The 21,548-nt window shown below is 28.2% G+C and overlaps 1 protein-coding gene across 1 annotated transcript; it reads right to left on the reverse strand.

The window, feature by feature from the left end:
• Positions 1 to 234: 234 nt before the first annotated feature.
• LOC132943583 (unconventional myosin IC) lies at positions 235 to 12,517 on the reverse strand. Its single transcript, XM_061012617.1, has 19 exons — positions 12,401 to 12,517; positions 11,865 to 11,980; positions 11,603 to 11,673; positions 8,836 to 9,044; positions 8,383 to 8,592; positions 8,128 to 8,319; positions 5,127 to 5,404; positions 4,491 to 4,660; positions 4,253 to 4,416; positions 4,052 to 4,180; positions 3,846 to 3,999; positions 3,323 to 3,566; positions 2,685 to 3,002; positions 2,399 to 2,558; positions 2,193 to 2,319; positions 1,988 to 2,106; positions 1,712 to 1,930; positions 646 to 749; positions 235 to 358 (listed from the first exon to the last, which is right to left on the reverse strand). The coding sequence occupies exons 1-19, from the start codon at positions 12,515 to 12,517 to the stop codon at positions 235 to 237; spliced, it is 3,225 nt and encodes a 1,074-aa protein (XP_060868600.1).
• Positions 12,518 to 21,548: the final 9,031 nt, after the last annotated feature.

Here is a 21,548-nt window from a genome sequence, read left to right on the forward strand (position 1 = left end):
CACACAAAAGAAATATTTTTGTGTTCTAGTTTATTTTAAAATTTTATTATAACGTATACAATCCACATATTATGTCGTGAACCATTGTCTATTATGTGTGTATTTTATTTTCTGTAGAATATAAAATACATTCTCTTTCATAAACACTGATATTCTCCACAATGTGCTTGACAGTTGCTAGTTACGAACATAATATTTTGAAATCGGTGATGGTTAAAAGCAAATATGTTACGTTCAATAAGTAATCGTTAAATTCCCGTTTTTTCCTTTACGGATTTTTCCTTTGCGCTCGGAGATGGCAACAGGTATAAATTCGATGAATCCAGGGTTTTTTGAGTTTTTCATGTCATGTTTCATGCTAAATATTGTGCATAAAATATATACATTAGGCATACATATGGATATATTAAAAATAAAAAAATCATTATCTATATTCAAAAAGAGTAATCATAATACTTATAATATATAATATTAGTTATTATGGCTTATGAGTAGAGGTAGTTATAAAATAATTTTTTTAAAATAATAATATATTATATACATATAGTCTATAAACTCTATACTACACTGTTCTAAATTATTTTATTAACTGTATATAAATCAGGCTTAATTTATTTTATTCTAATAATATTATATAATATGTACCATGAATTATCTTGCATATTGATGAATTCTACTATCCCCGGCGCCTGTTTTGAAAGAGCCGTCACACATTCAACTAAGTAGGGAACTTCTAACAAAACGTCTCCCTAAGATTATAAAAGTACAACATAATATTATGTAATGTTGCATTGTTATCAGATACGTATTATGAGGGAAACGACATTATCGGCGATAATTTATTTAGAGATTCAGGGCAGCATAGTATACTGTTAGCACGTAATGGTACTGTCCACAACTTACAACTTCGTCATTAGTCAATCAAGAAACACGAACATTTTTTATCATATCGAAAATGTATGTACAAATCAAGATTATTTTATTTATAAAATATAAGTTAATTTTTGTTTCCTTTCCGGTAAAATATTATTGATATAAAAAAATACAGTAACAAAATGTTATTAAAATAGGTACTGGAAATTCTACTGCTGCATCGGTCGGAAATAGATATATTATACGTATAAGTTAGTTAGGAGTACCTACCTAATTACCTATCAAAGTGAGTTATTATAATACAATTTTTTAATCTTACTTTTAGCTTTGTTGTGGGTTGTTTATAATAAATTGTACATTGTGGTATTCGTCGTTTTAGACTTAAGTTGATACAATCTGATAATTGTTTTATATTATAAATACAATAGCATATTAAAATTAATATAAAAATAAAAAAACTAAATGGTGCAGCATATGGAAAAAAAATAAAAAATGCACATATTATTTCCAGAACTCCTAAATTAGACAATTATTAAATAATTTTATCACAAAGAATGCTGGAGATATGACATGTGCTTATGTATATATATTGTTTAAGGTTAGTAAGTTCTTGCAAACTTTTTGTATCCAAAAAGTTACTGGTGACAAATTTGTATATATGTTTAATGTTTATATGGCTGAGGGAAGGGGAAAATTGGCATAGCATCATAACTTTACTAGGGTGTTAAAACTCAAATTACGTCTCTGATTGTTATTTAGAAATAATTTTAGGTAAAATTTGTGAAATAACGTTAAAATGATCAAACATTACTGCTTAGTTTTGAAACATTGATTTTACCTTAGATTTTTCCAGTTTTTCAGATACTTTGATAGTTAAAAAGTTGTCCATTCCCGAGGTCATCTGCAGGCTCGTTAAGTGTTCCAATGGCAATTGATCTCTGATAATTAGATTTTTATCAGAGTTCTTGATGATTAAAATATTTTCTGTAGTTAGTATTAAGATCCTATCTCTTTTTCGGTACCCCCGGCGATCAAACTTTGTTACTTCAGTCGCGTACTAAAAAAGTTTAAAATTAGAAAAAAATTCAACAAAAACTCGTATGCAAAAACCGACAAAATAAATAGTTTTGAGATTTGCGTCATTCAAGTTGGTATTTATCAGTTTTTGAATAATCCCTGCACGATCGGAATTGAAATCGAGTTGTAAGCTTTCTGGATACATTGACTTTTTCCCTTCAAAACACATTAGACATTTGATGTTGTTATTGTGTGTACTTATAATATAGCACAAGACAAGAAGCTGAATACTGTATTTTCACCTTTGAATATTTCAGATGCAGTGAGCTTTAATTTCAAACGCTCATACAACCCTGGACTTTTATCCAAATTCGCTCGATATGTCCTCGATAGCCAACCACGGTGCAGGACCTTTAGGTACGCAGATACCTTTGCAAAAATATATTTTATTCATAATACTATACAATAATATATCATACGAAATGTCCACGATTTATTTCATATTTACTTCTTCACAGCAAGTCGGTGGCTTGGGCCATCGGTCGTCCATCAGACTTTTTGGCAACGCCTCGGACAGCTCGGTCAGATATTTTATCTGCTTGTACACAATAAACCGACGGTTGTACGCATTTGGTGGATCGTTTCTCGTCAAGAACCCCCTGACGAAGCTGAAAATTGTTTGTTCGTTTTTTAAACAGGTGGCCGAAAACGATTACCCCGGTTTCATGCGTATTTAGGTATAACGGGAATGTTTTGTGGGGGGGGGGGGGGGGGTTAGGACAATTTATTAATACTTTATAATCGTTATCCCGGCGTGGTGAGTCCTGTTGTAAGCGCGCACGGCCAACAGCCTCCTGATGTTTTTCTGCACGAAAACTATCTTTTTAGTGACGAGTTCGAATTCTCTGAGTTTCATCGATCGCCTGTACCGCAAACGCTGCCTTGCCAACCTCTGACAGTATATTAACAGTGTCCTGATGCGTGTGTATCGTTTGTGGGCCACGTATCCACGCCACATCGATTGGATAATCGTCGCCAACAGGTGCTTGGACGTCTGGTATCGTTTTTCGATTTCAAACACCGTATGCGGATGTTTTATCATGACTTTAGTCCTGCAACAATTAATATAAAATACACTGCAACGCGGATTCACTGCATTATGCGTGGCTGTATTGTTATAATATTATCAAAAAGCTAGAAAAAAATCAACACGATTATTCGGAGATCGGTGAGATATTTTCAAATTGTATGAATTAATTTAAACCTACTTGGGGATGGAATAAGGCATACGATTATAATATTATGTGCTACATCGATTGCTTATAATTATATCGGTCTGAAATGATATCAACCTTTATGATAGTGGTAATTATTTATTACATTTTTTTTAGAGTAATATTATTCTGGATACTTGCTGCTACTATTCACGTACTTTCCGATTTTATAATCCTCGCTCGTATACTGCAGATGTTCAATCAGTCGTTTTACTGCATCGACAGCCACCCCGCCGAACCGTCGAGTCCAATCAGGCCAAGTGTCCGGGCACAAACACTTATATCTATTTAAAAATACTTCGAATTGACCACGGTATGCGAAACCGGCTTTCCTGATACGTAGTATCTCGACTAAACCCATATACTTCACTTGTTGGCTGATCACTTCTTCGTCAAAATTGTCTGAAATTTAAATATAGTACAAATACAATCGAATAATATATTTTTATACACTAACGTATGATCCATAGTACAAGAGTTCCTTTAAGGGTGGTTTTTAAATAATTACGTTTTGTATTACTATTATTAAATATTATTCTTACCGTCGACAATGCGTGTTAAAAATATATAGGTACTATTAAAACAATCATATTATACAAAAATAAGTCCAAGATGGTTATAACATGCATAACGTAGGTAATACCCCGGTTGACTTGACCACCGATAAAATATTATACCAACCAGATTCTTTGTAGTTGTTTGGCTTGATACATCTTATGTACGATGGCTCTTTTGACGATAATGTGTTTATAAGTCGATTCAAACTTTTTTTAAATTGCTTTATTGTGGTCTCTGGTATCTTTTTGTTGGGCGTCTGGCAATCTGAAAAAATAGTCTGAAAATTCCGGGTAAGAAACACAGTTGGACGTGTATAAATTATGTATTACCTTTATGATCTCGTTGGTTGAGCTGGACATTATTTGGCTCAGATTTCCAAATAGCGAGTCGTTGTTTTTCTCTAAAAAACTAGAAGCATCGTACGTCACGGCACCAGCAAAATGTTTGATCACGAATTCCTTTTAATGTTTAAAAAAAAATGTAATATCTATATTTTTGCGGTAGTTAGTATTTTAATATTAGGTATTCACCGTAGGTAAAACTATCGTCCTCTTAAATTGTGGATCGTTTGCTGTTTGATAACATGAAAAGTGCTCATGTTCTTTGAAACGTCTCGCCAACTCGTTTAGTAAAATCAAATTATTACATACATCAGTTTGTTTAAGAGACTCGTCATCAAGACATGAAATGATCCCTTAGAAAAATATATGACTGTGGTGTTAGTTATTTGAAAATAAATCAGATATACCTAAGTATACAGGTCCATACCTTTGTGTCTTTCCTCGATCATGTCACATATAATTCCGTTGTCAAAGTAATCAACAACAGTCCACTCGATGCCCTCGCTCAAATATTCTTGTTGTTCCGACTTGAGTGTTAAGTCAAGGAATAACTTTTGCAACTTTTCGTTACAATAATTAATACAAAACTGTTCAAATCTGAAATTGAATGTTTTTATATGTTTGGAATTAGTTATTAAATTATTGATTATACCTAGTAGGTACTATTTACTATTTTACAATAACTTCGAGATTTTTTGTGAATGTTAAATATTATACTACATTACAATGACACACTTTGCTACATTATAATACACTGATAGCACTTCATGCTAGAAATATCATTATATTTAAAAAATATTACGCTATAATATTGTACCTAATTGTTAAAACTACCTATTAATAGCTTTATTTATCACTTACAATAGGTTTGTAAAAACTACATAATATTAATGTATTCTTTTGTTTATTTTTATAAATGAGTAACTAATATTTTTTTTTATACTTATGGTATTATTGAATAATATATTGGGTACTCATATTTATTTACCACAATATTATACACAAATAAATTATATACGTTTTACATTGTCGAACTGTATAGAATAATTAATACAGCACCTACCCATTATTTTGTAAAATTTCAAAACCATAAATATCCAATATTCCGATTGATTTGTTTTTGCTTGTGCGACCATCGGTTTTACGAACAGTTGTTTTGAGCGTTTTGTTTATATGCGTTACCAACCATTCAAATAGTCTACTGTAAATGGCTTTGGCTAATGCGTCTTTGGCACAAATCGACATTTCCACGTCCAAACGTGACTGAATTACTTCTCCGTGAGCTCTTATTGTTTTATTTGTCAATGCGAATATCAAATCCTTTTTTGGAACTCCTAGCAGCTGAACATATTATTATATATTCAATTGATTAATCAAACAGTTTATGATAATAGACGGTTTATATAATTTAATTATGTAATTTACAGTATTTGTTGTAGATAATAATATTATGTCGCTTGGCGCGGCGCAGTGGCAGAAATCAATCACGGAAAGTGCGCTAGAGACAGTGGAAGAGAGTGCCGCTGCCAATAGTTCCCGGATGGGTGACCACCCGGGTTTATAGTGCGCAAAAATCTTTTTATTGATAAACCTCCTCATACCCCGATCAACAACAAACCTTTTTTCGTAAAAATTGATGCAATAATAGTTTAAATTTAATGGACTACCATAGGCGCAATTACGGGATGCTTAGAAGGTATTGGCAGCATCCTCAATTTTAAAATTAGCACCCTACTAAATTTTTGGTATTTATGCATCAAAACCTCTGCTTACAAAAAAATAAAAATAAAAAAAGCTTGTCATCAGATATCAGACTATTAGAGTATAATGAATAAAAAAAATATTATTCAACAATTGCATCACATTATTTATTATTTCTATCTTCACGAAACCCGGCTGGCGGTCATATTATCACGTTCGGCAGCTATTCAACTCTACAACAATATTATTATGTATCGTGGAGTATTTATTAATGTTATTACAAACTTCAGAACAGCAGTATAGCCTCGTGCCCACTTCTAATTCGGACAAATTCCGATTTATGATTTACGAATCACTATTTCAGAGCTTAAAATTGATTATAAAATATATCGATAAAAATCATTTAAGGCTTCTAAGCAATCAAAAGTAATATCGAAATGAAATATTTTTTTCAATGATATTTAAAATTTATATTGAAATCGAAAATAAATTAAATACAGCAAAATAACAATAGTTTTATATTTTTTATACTATAGAAGTTGATTTAAAAGTTAAAATTCTGTAATAGCCGATAGGTCTTTAATGTATTTATTTGTAGCTAATAATAAATAACTAATATTTGGTTTTTTTGGGTCAATCACGTGGCCATGCGAACAATGACAGGTTTCTCGTAGTTTGAAATCAAAATTGAAATCGTAAAAATGCAAAATTGATATTATTATTTATTTTAAATCGAAAAAAAAAGAAAAATGATGTTAAAAATCTAATTAGAAACCATAATACAACTAAATCAACAATATTATTTTATATTTTAATCAGAAAAAATAAATATCGATGTGTGGAAATTACATTAAAATTTTTCATTTTGATTTCAAGCCCTGCATTATTCGGCAATCACTAATCAGTTCCAAGCTCCAAGATTTTGATCTAATTTAAAACCAAAACTCACAGTTCCTAATATAGTATTAAACACAAATATTTCCTAAGTTAGTGTTCCAATAAAAGTTGATTATATCAGTTGTACTAAATGATCAGCTTCAAAATAAAGTAGCCAATCTTTCTACCCCATTAATCATCATCTCAATAGGTTTTTAATATTACAGAAACACACATACCTAACTCCAAGTTAGAAACCTCTCAAAATAAAAAAAGGAAATACAATTTTTAAATAATGGAATACATTTTAGGAAAACATTGATCTATTTAAAATTAACAGGGCAAATAATATTCAATGATAAAAAATATTTTTAATTCGATTTCATCACCTTTAACCAGTTTATCTTCAGAAGAACTTTTAGATATAATTACAATCATTAAACCAAATGTCCAAAACAAGAATGGGTACCTATACTCTGTTCAAAATAAGACCGGACCTCGGCGGCGACCAGTTTTCGTTCGCGACGGTCAGGCACCTCCCCCACCATAGATCACGTGTCAGGCCGAGCCGCAGAAATAAGCCACGCCCATGCGCACAACTCGGCCGCCGAGGTCCGGTCTTATTTTGAACAGAGTATAGGTATATAAAATAACGAATGATATAGAATGATCCGCTTCACAACAAATATAAACGCATAGCACAACTTACTATTCAAACGAACAAGAAGCATACAGACGATAACGTAATATTTTCCCGTCAAATACATATTGACTGAATGTGACATCTACTATGTTTTTTTCTACAATGTACATTTATTAGGTACGTATAATAGAGGAGTAGATACAAAATCGTACAAATTTATAATTATTGTACCTATGAGTAAACTTGTGTGTACCTAATCAGTTATTATTTACCAGCAGCTGCGTAAAAATGTGTAACGTTTATACATAGATACAACATGTACTAATATAGGTACTTCTAATTGCTATCCTTAGACCGTGGTTATAAAATATTAACAATTTTTGGGTTTCCCTAAACTCCGTTATTTGTGTATTTGGGTTAACCCTCACAATTTACTGAAGTGTATGATCAAGTCTATTGATCACCACCCATTGAAAATAACGCCACTGGTGAAGCATGGAATAACAAAAAAATATCCGACGGGCGACGACATATTCGAAGCTCTTTGACCGGAACTTCCAATAGCCAATATTATATTTTCATTCCTTCAGGAATTTGGATTGGACAAATTAGTTTAATATACGCTACTGTTAACATGTGTACCTTGAAAAATAAAAATGTAATCTACACTTAAAATGTTAATATTTTATAATATATTGATATATTATAATAGGTATATGCAATTAATAATAACAAATTATTGTATGAACTCACCTCCACCCCCTCCCCCTCCTCCCACCTAATGACCGCGATGCAAAGAGAAATTCTAATAATAAAAAAAAAGTAAAAATATTGTTACTATTACTTCGGCTACTATACGAATTGTGCTGATACTTTCAATATTGCTCATTTGGTCACGTTCATGAACTTTAACATTACCCAGGTGCAAGATACTAGCGACAATTTTCAGTATATCCATTTGTTCTTCCAAGTTAAATTCTAGGATTTGGAGAGCATGTAAAGTTTCTTTATATTTTTTGGAATCTTCGTTAATAGTCTATAAAATTGAAGCCAAAATTTTAAATAAAATAACCATGCATTTAGAGTGAGCCCAACAAACTTCATCTTCGAAACCGTCATTTTCACTCTTGTCCGTTCTCACGTACAAATAATCAACGTCCTTGTCAATCTTTAAGAGTTCGGCTAGCCATTCGTCAGCTCCGTTTATCAGCTGATAGAATATATGATAGTTTCTTTCATGTTCAGCCTGTTTTACCACTCGAGACTTTTCAAGCAAATAGTTTAGAATATTACCACCTATTGGCTGCCCCTATAGGAAATCCAATAATAGTTCTTTATCAAGAGTTTGTATCAAATTAAGTAGATAATTTTAAATATTGATAATAGTTATATAGAGGTATACCTACACATTTTAGAATTACAATCATTATAGTTGTATAATATGGTAGGGAATCTATAGGATCGTAAGACTAATATAATTTGTATTAAAATGATTTAATTGTAATGTGTTCATTACGAATGCAAAAAAACATTTTTATTATTTTTAACTTGCCATGGGGTTGAATTCCACATCCATATATTTTCCGAACCGACTAGAATTATCGTTATTACAAGTTTTGGCATTACCAAATGCCTCCAAAACTAAATTTGCTACAAGAAGTTTATCTTTTATCAACTGAATAATATGGTCACCGTGTGTTGCTTTTGCAATAAATTCCAGAACTTTTTTAGATGCTTCTGTTTTCCCCGATCCAGATTCACCTGTAATGTAAAATCAAAGTTAATACAGGTATTAATTTTATGTTCATATGTATATGTTATATTATAAATATACATTATTATGAAAGTAATACATTATTTAAATATGATCTTTTTAATAGTAGATACCTAAAGATTAAGTAGTTCAATAGTAAGTTCAACTATTTATTGCTAAATATTCAATATTTTAATGTTTATGAATCGCAATACTGATAAAATTACTGTATTATTAATATAAAATTAGAAAATATGTGATAATTTTTTTTTTATCGAAGCTTTATGCAATTTTATATGATTTGTTCTGCTTTGTATAATTTTTGAATCACTCTCAATTTTTAAGATAGAACAAAACTTTATAAGCCAAAATTAAATAAACATTTTCTATTCAAATTCCAAAATTAATTGAATTTGAAAATACTTATATTCAAAAACAAGACATATGTGTAATATTATAAAAAAAAAAACCCTATTCAAATTATAGGTCATCTGGTCGAAATATTTATAATGTTACCTTAAATCGTGAGCACACTTTATATAATATTATTAGTTCACTATATATTATAGTGAATTCATTATTTTGAGCAATTTTTCTTGTTAATTAATAATATTGAAAACTATCATATTTGTATATTATGATAATTTATAATTGTATGAATTAATGTGTAGTGTAGCATAACGTGTATAACAGATTAGATATTATTCATGGCCCGATTGCTGCCAAATGGTAATCCCACTTTGTGCTGATAACCTTATGTAATCAACTATAATATGGCCATATGAGCAGAACATAATAATATAATGTGTTCAACATGTAATATTTTGTAGGAAATTGAAAATATAAGTTGTCATAGCATTTTAAGTTATTATTGGTGGCGAATAAAATAAGTTCTTAATATGAAAAATGAATTTGTTATTTTGGTATAATTATAGTATACCTATCTAGGTAGGTACATTCTTTAAATAATTGTTATTTATTTTCCAATTGGTAAATTATCTACGTAGCCTGATAATATTTTACTAATAGAAAAATCAGAATTCAAAATTGTGAATATTATCAAATAACTTTATGTAAACTATATGAATCTATATCATCTGGTATAGATATTAGACATTTAAATGTTTTAAAACAAATAAAAAACAAATGTACCTAATATAAACAAAGCTAATAAAAGTGTGTATTTTAAACATAACTGCACTTAAAAAATAAAATAAACTAATACATAAATGAACTATTTTACTTCACAATACTTACCTTTAAATACATGATTAAAAGGGTTTATTATTTTATTGATATGTATTCGTAAGGGATAATGGCTAAAATAACTATGGTTAAATATAAAAAATAAAAAAGGTGAGATATTTATATATTAATATCTCTATTTTTTTAAATATTTAATTCAGCCGTCAAGGAAAATGACACTGTTCGTTTAATTGTTTAACAAGTCAAAACTTTGTAAAGTATATGAATACTGTAACAGTATCGGTTTGTATTGATTTTAGTATTTCTTAGAACGGGAAAGGTCGGTACCTACTTATGAATACATCCACTGGTTGAAATTAGAATGAAAGAATTTATATGCATTTTTTTGCACAGAGATATTTTAGGTTTCTTTGTCTTTTTTTTTCTGACCTACAGAAAACTTTTTAGTTATTACACCTGTTTTAGAGTGATGTTGAACTGTGAAAATTTAATAATAACAAACTAAACTACCATACATATTATGTTAGAGAATTATATTATAATACGAAGCATTGAATCCAATCGTATTTTTGTATGTTTTTCCAATCAGGAAAATAAATATTATTATATGGATTATAAAATATTGGGATATCAATGTTTTATTTCTAAAATATAATTGTTAGCAATGTATGCAGATTAATATTTACTTATGATATTGTAATAGGAAATGTATTTTTAAAACAGTTTTTAATTCTAATACCTACCTTGAATAAATTAACAAAAATAAATAAATAGTATAGTGTATAGGTAGGTGCATTATACATTTTCATAAAAATGGATTGTTGAAAACCAAAAAAAAAAACAATTTTTGTAGATAATATTTTATCGAACCTTGACAAATATTTATAAAATTGCTTAAAAATATTATACTTAATTTTATGTTTTAAATTGTGTTAAAAATTATCATTATTTAGGTTTGGTGCGCATGTGCGTTACCTACTTAACTAAGTGTAATAGATGATTAAAGTATTCAGTTTTAATATTTTTTAAAAAAAAATAAATATTTGATAATGATCGTTTTATAATTTATAGTAATTAGAAAAATTAGATCTAGTTAGAATCAATTGTTGAGTGCATTGATTTATTATTGTTTTGAAATTTTTAATAAAAGTGATACAGGTATTTTAATACATTATCTAAATATGTACTGTACTTATGCCCTTGAGGCGTTGATATATAAATAAAATAAATAAACTGGTAATTGCAATGATGTACCTAGTCAATACCAATTTAAATGTGCATAATATCTTAATAATATAATATAATATGTTTTGGTATTAAGTGCATTTTTTTACTTTTGATGAATAGGTTAAATTTTTACCCGATATTAAAATGCATTGTTCTCGCCGATATTCTTTTAAAGACTTGAAGACTTTCGCTGATGTTGCAAATCTAGAAAATATAAATTTAACTATGCGTCAATAACAACAATATAAATGCTTCAAATTTGTCAGCCGATGATCCAAGATTATCCAATTACACATTTTCTTGAAAGAGAGGTAAATAGTTTTAGTATACTTGGGTATACTTGATGATAATATCCATCTTATTTTTTAAATAATCAATCATTCGATCATACTCACATATGTGGCATTTCTTCAATACAGTTTTTGTTATAGTATTTTAGCATTAATTTGTCACTGTATATTGACAGAGACTTGTACGGATTAACACTTATCAGAACTTCCCCGATGCAGGTCTGTGAACATATTTTAAAGGACACTTATAAAGACTATGAGATTCATACGCAATCTATCCTCAATTTTAGAACTATAAATTGTTAGTCTGGTTTTAGACATATTGATATATTATTACTATAATATTACATTAATTCGGGTACCTAAATGACTATAATATATTAATAATTTTAAATTGAAATGTTGCGACAATGACGTTATTTAGTTTGAGCTGGTGTTAGTTGCTAGATAAAAATGTATTATGTATTAATAAATGAAAAAAACGTACATACTGCAGTTTTAAATTATAAAGTCAAACATTTACGTTTTTATAAATCATTTTTATTTGTAATTTATATTGTAAATTGCAATAATAGGTAGGTATATAAATGTTTTATTTAGTTTCTGAAAAATATGTATTTTAATAAATAAACTAATCTTACGTATATTATGTTTTTACGTAGTCGCTTCTTTAGGTTCTCGATTAATTTCTTTTCGTCACAGTTTTCTAGTAATACCATGTTCGCAATACCAGTAGTCTCTTCGAAATAAGCCGCCATAATGTATAATTTTTAAAATTTTGATTGATTATAATTTATAATTTTGTTTGTTTCATCGGTAATTTATGGATACCAACAAATTATTTTATGTTGTTAAAAGTGTCTGAAAAGAAATTCATTGTTACTCCGTGTTTTATAGCAAGCCAACAACGTAGTAATTGCCGAGGACATAAAATAGCGCCTATTATATTATTATTAATCAATATTTATCGATTTCTGATAATTTTTTCTAGTATTAATGTAATTTTTTCCTACTAGACTGCTTACCTATGTTTGCGGTGACGTTGTGGTTTTAGAATTTCATTTTATATTTATTAAATGTGTGTAACGTTTAAATGGGTTTATTGTTGTTGTTGCTACACTAAACAACAATTAATGGCTACTGTTACTGCAGAAGTTTTCAAATCACACACCCACCGTATATGCATGCCCATGCAACATGGTGCAGTATTATCACTGCAGCTTCCAACTCCAAAAATGTGAAATTTGGCTGTTCAGTAATATTCGTATCTATATGAACCATAATGTCATAAAGCATTAATTAATGTTAGGGAAACTAAGATCATACAATATTGTCTCGGCAAATTAATTATTTATACTCCGGTAGGTATTCGAGTACGCATTTGGTTACAGTTTATTGGTGCGTTGTGTACGTAATTAAGCACTCTGATTTTATCATCAATAAAAACATTTTTATAAAAAATATTAAATATTTTTGTTTACCTTACATAAGATAAATTATCTACGTAAATCATAAACAAAATGTTTCCGACTAATTAACATTGAAAGTTATAATATTTAAATATCATAAAAACATAAAACAAAAAATGCATACCTGGCATTTCTGTTATAATCAAATTTTTATAAATATTGTTAAGAACTTTTAATCTAAATGAAAGGTATAATGTATATAAACTATGATGCAATTTATATATAGAGTGATGTTTAAATTAAATTATACCTTTTTCTTTATTTTACCGTATAATACTATTATTAGAATTTTAAGTTTTACATCATTATTAAACTGATATATCATTACAATTTACAACTATATAATACTATTAACTAAATACTTATATATTTTAAGATTATAAAACGTAAATTATATATAATTTTTAATTTTTAATTTTTAAGGTTATTGGCTTATACCTAATTTTGTTTAAACATAAAAGAAAAAATGCTATATTGTATAGTAGATATCAAGTGTATCTCGTCAATGATTTAGTCACTGTAATATGCAGTGTGTGTTAAATTTGATTTCAATAATAAATCAGTTTCAAGTCCGAGTTCAATGTTTTGAATTACATTAAACAAAATATCTAAAATCATTATTTTTGTTTAAGTATTCAATTTCGTCAAAATTTGAACTTAACTTTAAAAAATTATAAACATTTTATTAGAGTTTTAGGTTTCTGTAAGAACCACTTCTAAAGTACTTACTAACCATATTTTTCTGAATTAATTAATTTTAATGTTGTTAAAGTTTGAACTTAAAACGCTTATAAAAAAAAACCAGCTTATGTATTTTTAACATCTGTGCATTGCTATGAGAAAAACTAAACTTATGTGGGATCTAGTAATTGATTTTCAAGCTTTTTGGCCAATGATACAATTTTTAACGACGTATTTAAAAAAATTTCTAAATTGACAAATTTCAAACTTGATAGAGGATAAATCGTTATAAGACGTTTTAACATAATAACATCTAATGTCGTCAAAATGTTTTACATAGATCTCTAATAATAAGTTTATGTGAATTTATGCTTAACAAGTTACAGTATTAAATTCTTATGAAGAATCTATTAAATAAAATTGTCGATTTTTACTCAAAAACAAAAATTGTATAAGTATAAAAAAAAATAGTAGATTATTTAAAATATCTACAACTAGCACAAAAGAGCCAAAATATTTTGAAAATTATATTATGCACAGTAGTTAATGTTTGTATGAATGTTTAAGGTAAATTCAAAAATTACAACAATAGAAGAAAATTGATTTTATCGGATATTAGTTTACGTAAAAATGTCAGTTTTCCCCTAATTTTTTTCACTGGTTATTTTGAAAAGCACTCAGAATTTTTTACTTTTAATCTCCAAAAAATTAACTTTAACAATTTTATATGAGAAGCCACCCTCATAGTTGAACATTTAATTTTATTACTGTTATTATTATGACATAAATAAATAAAAAAAAATCATTGTAACGCCAATATAAATTATATTCATTACTCAGCTTAGGACAACTACATATATAAAAAATACATTTACAAATATTTAAAAACAATTTAAATACCTACAAAAGGTATTTTTTAATTAGTTATTACTTATCTGTAATGTATTTAATTCAAACAAATCGGGAGTGAAATTATATAATTATTATATTTCCTACTGTTTCGTAATCTAATTATTCATAAATATTGTTTGGGGTAGAATTTTATACGAGTTTTGAAACACGTTGTCTATTGTTTTCATATAATATGAGTTTTAACTTTTAATTATCCGAAAACTATAAATATGCTTTTCGAACTCCATTATGAATTGTTAATTGTTTTCTCGCTCTTTTACTTACAACCTTTTCCAAATAAAATTGGTACAATGGAACAAAAGGTTAAAATATCTCATGAACTAAATTAACCATACAATAGTTCATAATTTAGGGGTTCTTAATAAGGGAGTCTACTCATTTAGATGCAATAACGGGAAACTATCACGCTGTTATAAATATAATATCAATAATCCAATTATGGGGTTTCTAATATTTTATCTAAACGAAAAAGTCAAAATACATACCATAACATAATATTACTGTAAATTGAATTGTTTATTTCATATTAGATAACTTATAATTTTTAAGATAGTAAATAATAATTGTAAGTCGTTGTAAATTGCATAACTAACACAATAACACTCATAATATTATATTATAATACATATAACTACCACAAGTCTACATTAAAAAAAAATAAGTATACGTCGTCATGTATCAGTCATCACTATAATAATATAAATCCTATAATACAGTATTAATGGATAGATGTTAAATGACTACGGTGGAATGGTTATGGTTGTGGCTGCAGACGTGCAGTGGATAATTACAAGACCGAGAAGATGATTATCTAACATGACTAACCTCACCACAAGGCGATGAGAAATGTATAGATTGAATGATAATTTCCTAGAGAAACCGTATAATATGTGTACAACGTGTGTAAAATAATGTGTTTAATTAATATGTCCACTGGGTAAATCAAGCTAAATTTAATTTCAAGTTAGTAGTATTATATTGTTATATATACATAACCTACAGAGTGGTACTGGTACAAAGTATTGATTTTTATTTTTTACGTTCCAGAATCTGTACTTTATAATATTCTATAAGATGTAATCCATATTTCATAGTATTTTTTTTTTTTTATTTATTATTAAGCCACAACAACAAAGATTATTGGCTGATGTTAAATTTTACATATAAAGATAAAAAGGAGGGATAGTTATACAATTCAAGTTTGGGGCGTGCAGGCGTATTTAGATTAGGTTATATAATTTAGTTAATTTCAAAAAAGTAAGTATCTTAAGGATGTTGTCCGGATCAGGGCCGAGAGCTTCGTAGAGATTATCCGCTAGTTTGAGGTTGACTCTAGCGTCGTTGTGTTCTCGACAGAAGCATATTTCATAGTATTGTAACATATTAATTTCTGTCTTTACTCTTTAAGTCAAAACTATGGTCGACCTTGGTCGATATTTAGAAAACAATATTAGATAATTTGCGTTCAATAATTGGTGTAGTAAGCGTTGGTACATAACCAGCTTGTTTGCCATGGCTATTGGAATATATGTTAACAAAATCATTGAATGTTTAAAAAACGACAATATTGCAAAGTTTATAATTAGTGTAACTAAATACAAAAAATAAATAATGTTATGTTCATATTTTTAATTACTTGATCAATTTTTCGTACTGAATTGTTATATTATGTACTGTCATAAGTATTATTATTATTACTTGTTATAATTTATTAGTGATAAATATGTAGTACGCATTATTTTAAACAAAGGAAGTGATTTGTTTATGAAAGTTTTCATTGCTCTTATAATATTGAACCGTTTGTGTTGAATACTTGAATGCACGTCGAGTGAAACGGGTAAGTTAAGTGTATTTGGGTGTATTTTGATCAAATTGAAATCTAACTATAATAACACTACACAATTTAGGAAAATTATTCAACATCCATTTATATAGTGCAAATAATAATGTATCGTAAACTAATGAATTTTACATACCTGATATCTCCTACAGATTAATTTTAAATGGTTTTACTATTAATATTGTATGAGTTTTAGATTTATTATAATTAATATAGGAACATAAATCATGTTATGACTTATGTTGTGTACTGTGTACACTATACATAGTTATACTATATTCAATAGGTTTAATATTTTACAACTATTGACTATGTATAAAATACCTACACATATTCACGATACCTATTTATAAAAAATGAGTATGATGATAAAAAAGGGTTCTAAACACTCCTCCCCCTTAAATTGTACATATATAAAACGGCTAAAGTCGGTAAAGCGTTGGTATTTAAAGTTGTTTAAACGTGTTTCAAAAACGAAATCAACTTCTCTTCGCTGTTTGGAATAACTGAGTTTTTATATTAGTGTCATATACTCATATCCCAGCAGCTACTGGGTTGGGTTGCAACAAAATGTGCAATGTGCATCGTAGGTTGATACATTTTGATTAAAGTATGGATCGAAATTAGACGCTATGAGATCAGGTTGCCAGTGTTAATATGTCATAGACTATAACTCATGATAGTGTTAGACGAAATTTGATTGATAAGTGTCAATTAATAGCATCTTTTATTTTATCCATTTTTATAGCTTATCAAAATACACAATCGCAAAACCCAATATTTAGACATTTAATCAACAATTAATACGTTGTTCTTATCAGTATAGTATAATAGTATATGTTAGATAAAGTATAATACGTAATGTGGTTAAATAATAATTTTGTATTTTTTTCTCACAATTTACAAAATATTCCAAAATATGCTGAATAATCTAAATATTTCCTAATCCATGAATTAATATTCTCAAATATGCAAAAAAAAACTATTTCCTAAGAACTCTGTGTTAAACGAATCGTCCATATTTTTTACTCTCGAAAGACTGGATGACCTCAGTAATTAATTGTAAAAATACATGAATCCAGACTATAAGACTATAAGTCTGACTACAGGAGAAAAATATGTAAAACCATTAAAAGCAGAAATTACAATAATGATTTAGTAATGTTGATGTGTGTAATTCGAGATAGAAGAAGTGTAAAATATGATAATTTATGTAATTATGTCTGACGTTTGGGAGGTGCTGGTGTAGGTACCTACTGCGCATCTACTGTTCCCTATACAGAGGTACTATGCATTTATATGTGAACTTTAAGAGAGTGGAATATTAAAAAAAAAATAACGCATCCAGAACCCCTATATCATGCTACTTACTAATATGTAATATTATATTATATGACAAATTGTGTAGTGATATAATATTACAATTTCTAAAAGAAAGTACCTAATAAAAACAAATTTAATAACCAATGTGTTCACTAATGTGTTTGACAGTACATAAAAAAAAAAAAATAAGTAAAAGAAGATTTTCTTGGGAATTAAAAAGGTAGGTAGGTACCTACTTATAAAAAATAGTTTTAGGAGCGTTGACTGTTGAAACAAGAGATCAGTATACGAGTACAGTCAATACAATTTTAATTATCTGTATTAGTCTTGTTTTAAACATTCAAAGCCCTCGTATTTAAATAATGAATAAAAACAATAAAGCCATCGGTTTAAATTTTTAAAAAGGGTTTTCCACTCAAATACAATACTAATTTTATATTGATGGTGAAATTCATAATTTTTTCCGTCGAATTTGTCAGTTTACAAATTTTAAAACCACATAGGTCAAAACACGTAATATTACTTAAATATTGTATATTACGTTGAAAGTCGAGTCCCCACGATGACGGTAAAACGCGATAAGTTCTATAGTCTAAACACTCTAAACTATAAAGCCGCTATATCATGAGAGTGTCATCGTGTGAACAGGCTGACAGTACTATCAAACTATTTCGAAAGCCACTATCGTACTAGGCATGTATTAATGTATTATATATTGTAGTGCGAGAGTAGCTATAGAATGAAAGTCATAGTGTCAACTGTGTCACACATCTTAAGGGTGTTTGAATATACGGTTTTTATCATTGTTATACTACTGAAAGAAAACTGGCTGGAGTTAAATTCTTTTCAACACAATATTTACAGCAAAAAGAACTATATATTTAAAACTTACCACTTACCAGTAGTCGTTAGTATTATACATTTATACCTGTGTTTTGATGTGACGAAAGATGTTTTGATCATTAATGATGTGACCTATTTTACAGTTGTAAATTATCTATAACTAGCTAATCCCGCGCGCTTCGTTGCCCATAAAAAATGACAACTCTTAAAAAAATTGTGATTGTTCAACACCTTTTTGGTGTAACTCGTTGCAGTAAGTGCAACTCGGCCACTCACGTAGGCAATCCGACTACGTCAGATCGCGGACAATGTGCGACAGAATAATATCAAGTAAGACACGCAGATGAGCGCCTATAAGTGCAACTCAGGCTCCTTGGAAGGCAATGTGTGAAAATTCGATTTAATGCATGCTTGTACCTGATTAGCCCTATTAACGAATTTCATTCAATGTATTCAATACATCCAATCAATTACTCTAAGATGAATTAAACAATAAAATCTTCCCTGTGACTCGACCGATTCATTAGTAAAACCCGTATTTCAATCCACAGAGTACTTTTCGAGATATGTGAATGCATCCAAAAAAGGGTTTCTATCTTATAATATATAATATTATAGATTACAGTGACGAACAAATTAAAATAGTTTTAATGGAGTTAAATCTTTAATGTGTTTGTATAATTGTTTATATATAATATAGTATAAACATAATATGGTCTGGTTATCATTAAAAATTAGTTATAATTGATTAGTCATAGACTTTATTTCGATATAGTCATGTAGATACTAGATAGTAAAATGTATTGTATCTTAAAAATATATTTATTTTTTTTTTTTTGTTATCTTGAATATAATATTATTTATATAATAGACGTCTCAACTCTCAATATACATTTAATCAAAATGAAAAAAAAGACTTGTGTTCACATAAAAATACATTAACCGAGTAGATGTAACTATAGGAACGATAGTAAGCAATAATAATTCTTTGAAAACGAACAAAAATCATCCCTGATTATCCAATATTATATTAGACGGGTATTATATTTTTTTATATTTCGTTTGAATCCAGATTGACCTATCTTTCCCTTTCGATATTTTATCAGGGATCATATTGTGGAAGACTTACTGTACCTATTGGAGCTCTGATCAGCTAATATTACTTTTAAAGACGAACATATTATGCCTATAATATTATACATTATAAATATTTATAAAATTCATGAATATCATACAAATCTTAGCCTTATCATCAATATTTTCATGTTTAAAAGCGGCTCGGATAATATAATATTATTATAAACTAAATACATTTGTTTACTATGCATAATTAGTTTTAGGCAATAATAATAGAATTAATATAATTACGGAATGGAAATATGTTTATTATGTAGGAGGTTGTACAGTAGTACACTGGACTGCACTAGTTCTTCACTAGTGTATAACTAGAAATCACAATAGCACGATTTTATTGTACGTGTACTTTCATAATATTTCGTTAATATTATAGTATTGTTTCAATAATTCAAATTGGTTGATTTTATAACAGAAAAAAAAATGGTTTTAATAACACTATAGTACAATATATTGTATTGGCCTGCTGAAAATGTTTTTGGCCTGCCTAGTTGTTAGCATACATTTAAAAAAGTTGAAATCACGCCTCTGATTATACTATTACCTTAGACATTTTTTTTTAGTCGAGTAGGAACAGTTTAGTACAACACAAATAGAAAATCCATGATGACCAATTCGTATTGATTTTCAAATAAAAACTTCTTGTTTAGATACTATTTTGTTAAAACCCTTTTATCAATAAGTATAAATAAGTAGAATATTATGTTTTTACTTAAGAATGAATCATTTTTTTCTTCTAATGAATTTCAATTACTTTTGCGTACAATATTTTTGCAGATAAAGAATATTAAATTATCAACTAAGTTGGACTGTTGTGGTATTGTATAAATTATAATATTGAATAATATATACCTATGTGGCTATGTAATTTGTAAAATATATTGATTATGAATACTGCAGTGATACCTGATTTTATTCAGTTAAATTATCATAATGTAATCATTGACAGTGGTAGTGAAAGCATATAAAAAATATTAATTAAGTAGGGTTTTAGCTACTACCTACTTATCTATAGAATTTTACATGATATACTGTGTTTTTATTAGAGCGTAAATACCTATTTCAGATTAGTTTTTTTAAATAATATAATTGCACATTGAATTTTTCTCTTCATATGACATTAGTTTAAAGTAAATATAAGGTGAATATATTTGACTCGTCTAAGAATCGCATCAGTAATGTTATAACTTATAAGTAAAAAGTATAAACACAATATTATTATATTGGTTTTAGCCTTCTAGGTCAATCGTCCGACAACCATTCAACCGACAGTCAAATTGACCAACAAGGGCAATCGATGAAAGTCGGTCGATTGTCTACCTACCCAATATACCAATATTATACGGTATCATAGTCATGTTTATATACATTTTTTTTATTATTAATAAAAATACCCTCGGCTTCATAGGCTATTAGAAAAATAATATCCTACATGGTAGACTCAATTCTAATGATTGAGTCGATCGAGAAATATAAAAAGTGACTAGTTTTCAATAATTATTAGGAATGATAAGCTATATTAAGTATGTTAAAAATGTGTGTACATTTTTATAATTTATAATTTATATTAAAATCATTATAAATATT

This window comes from Metopolophium dirhodum, chromosome 4, assembly GCF_019925205.1.
Source record: "Metopolophium dirhodum isolate CAU chromosome 4, ASM1992520v1, whole genome shotgun sequence".
NCBI lineage: Eukaryota > Metazoa > Arthropoda > Insecta > Hemiptera > Aphididae > Metopolophium > Metopolophium dirhodum.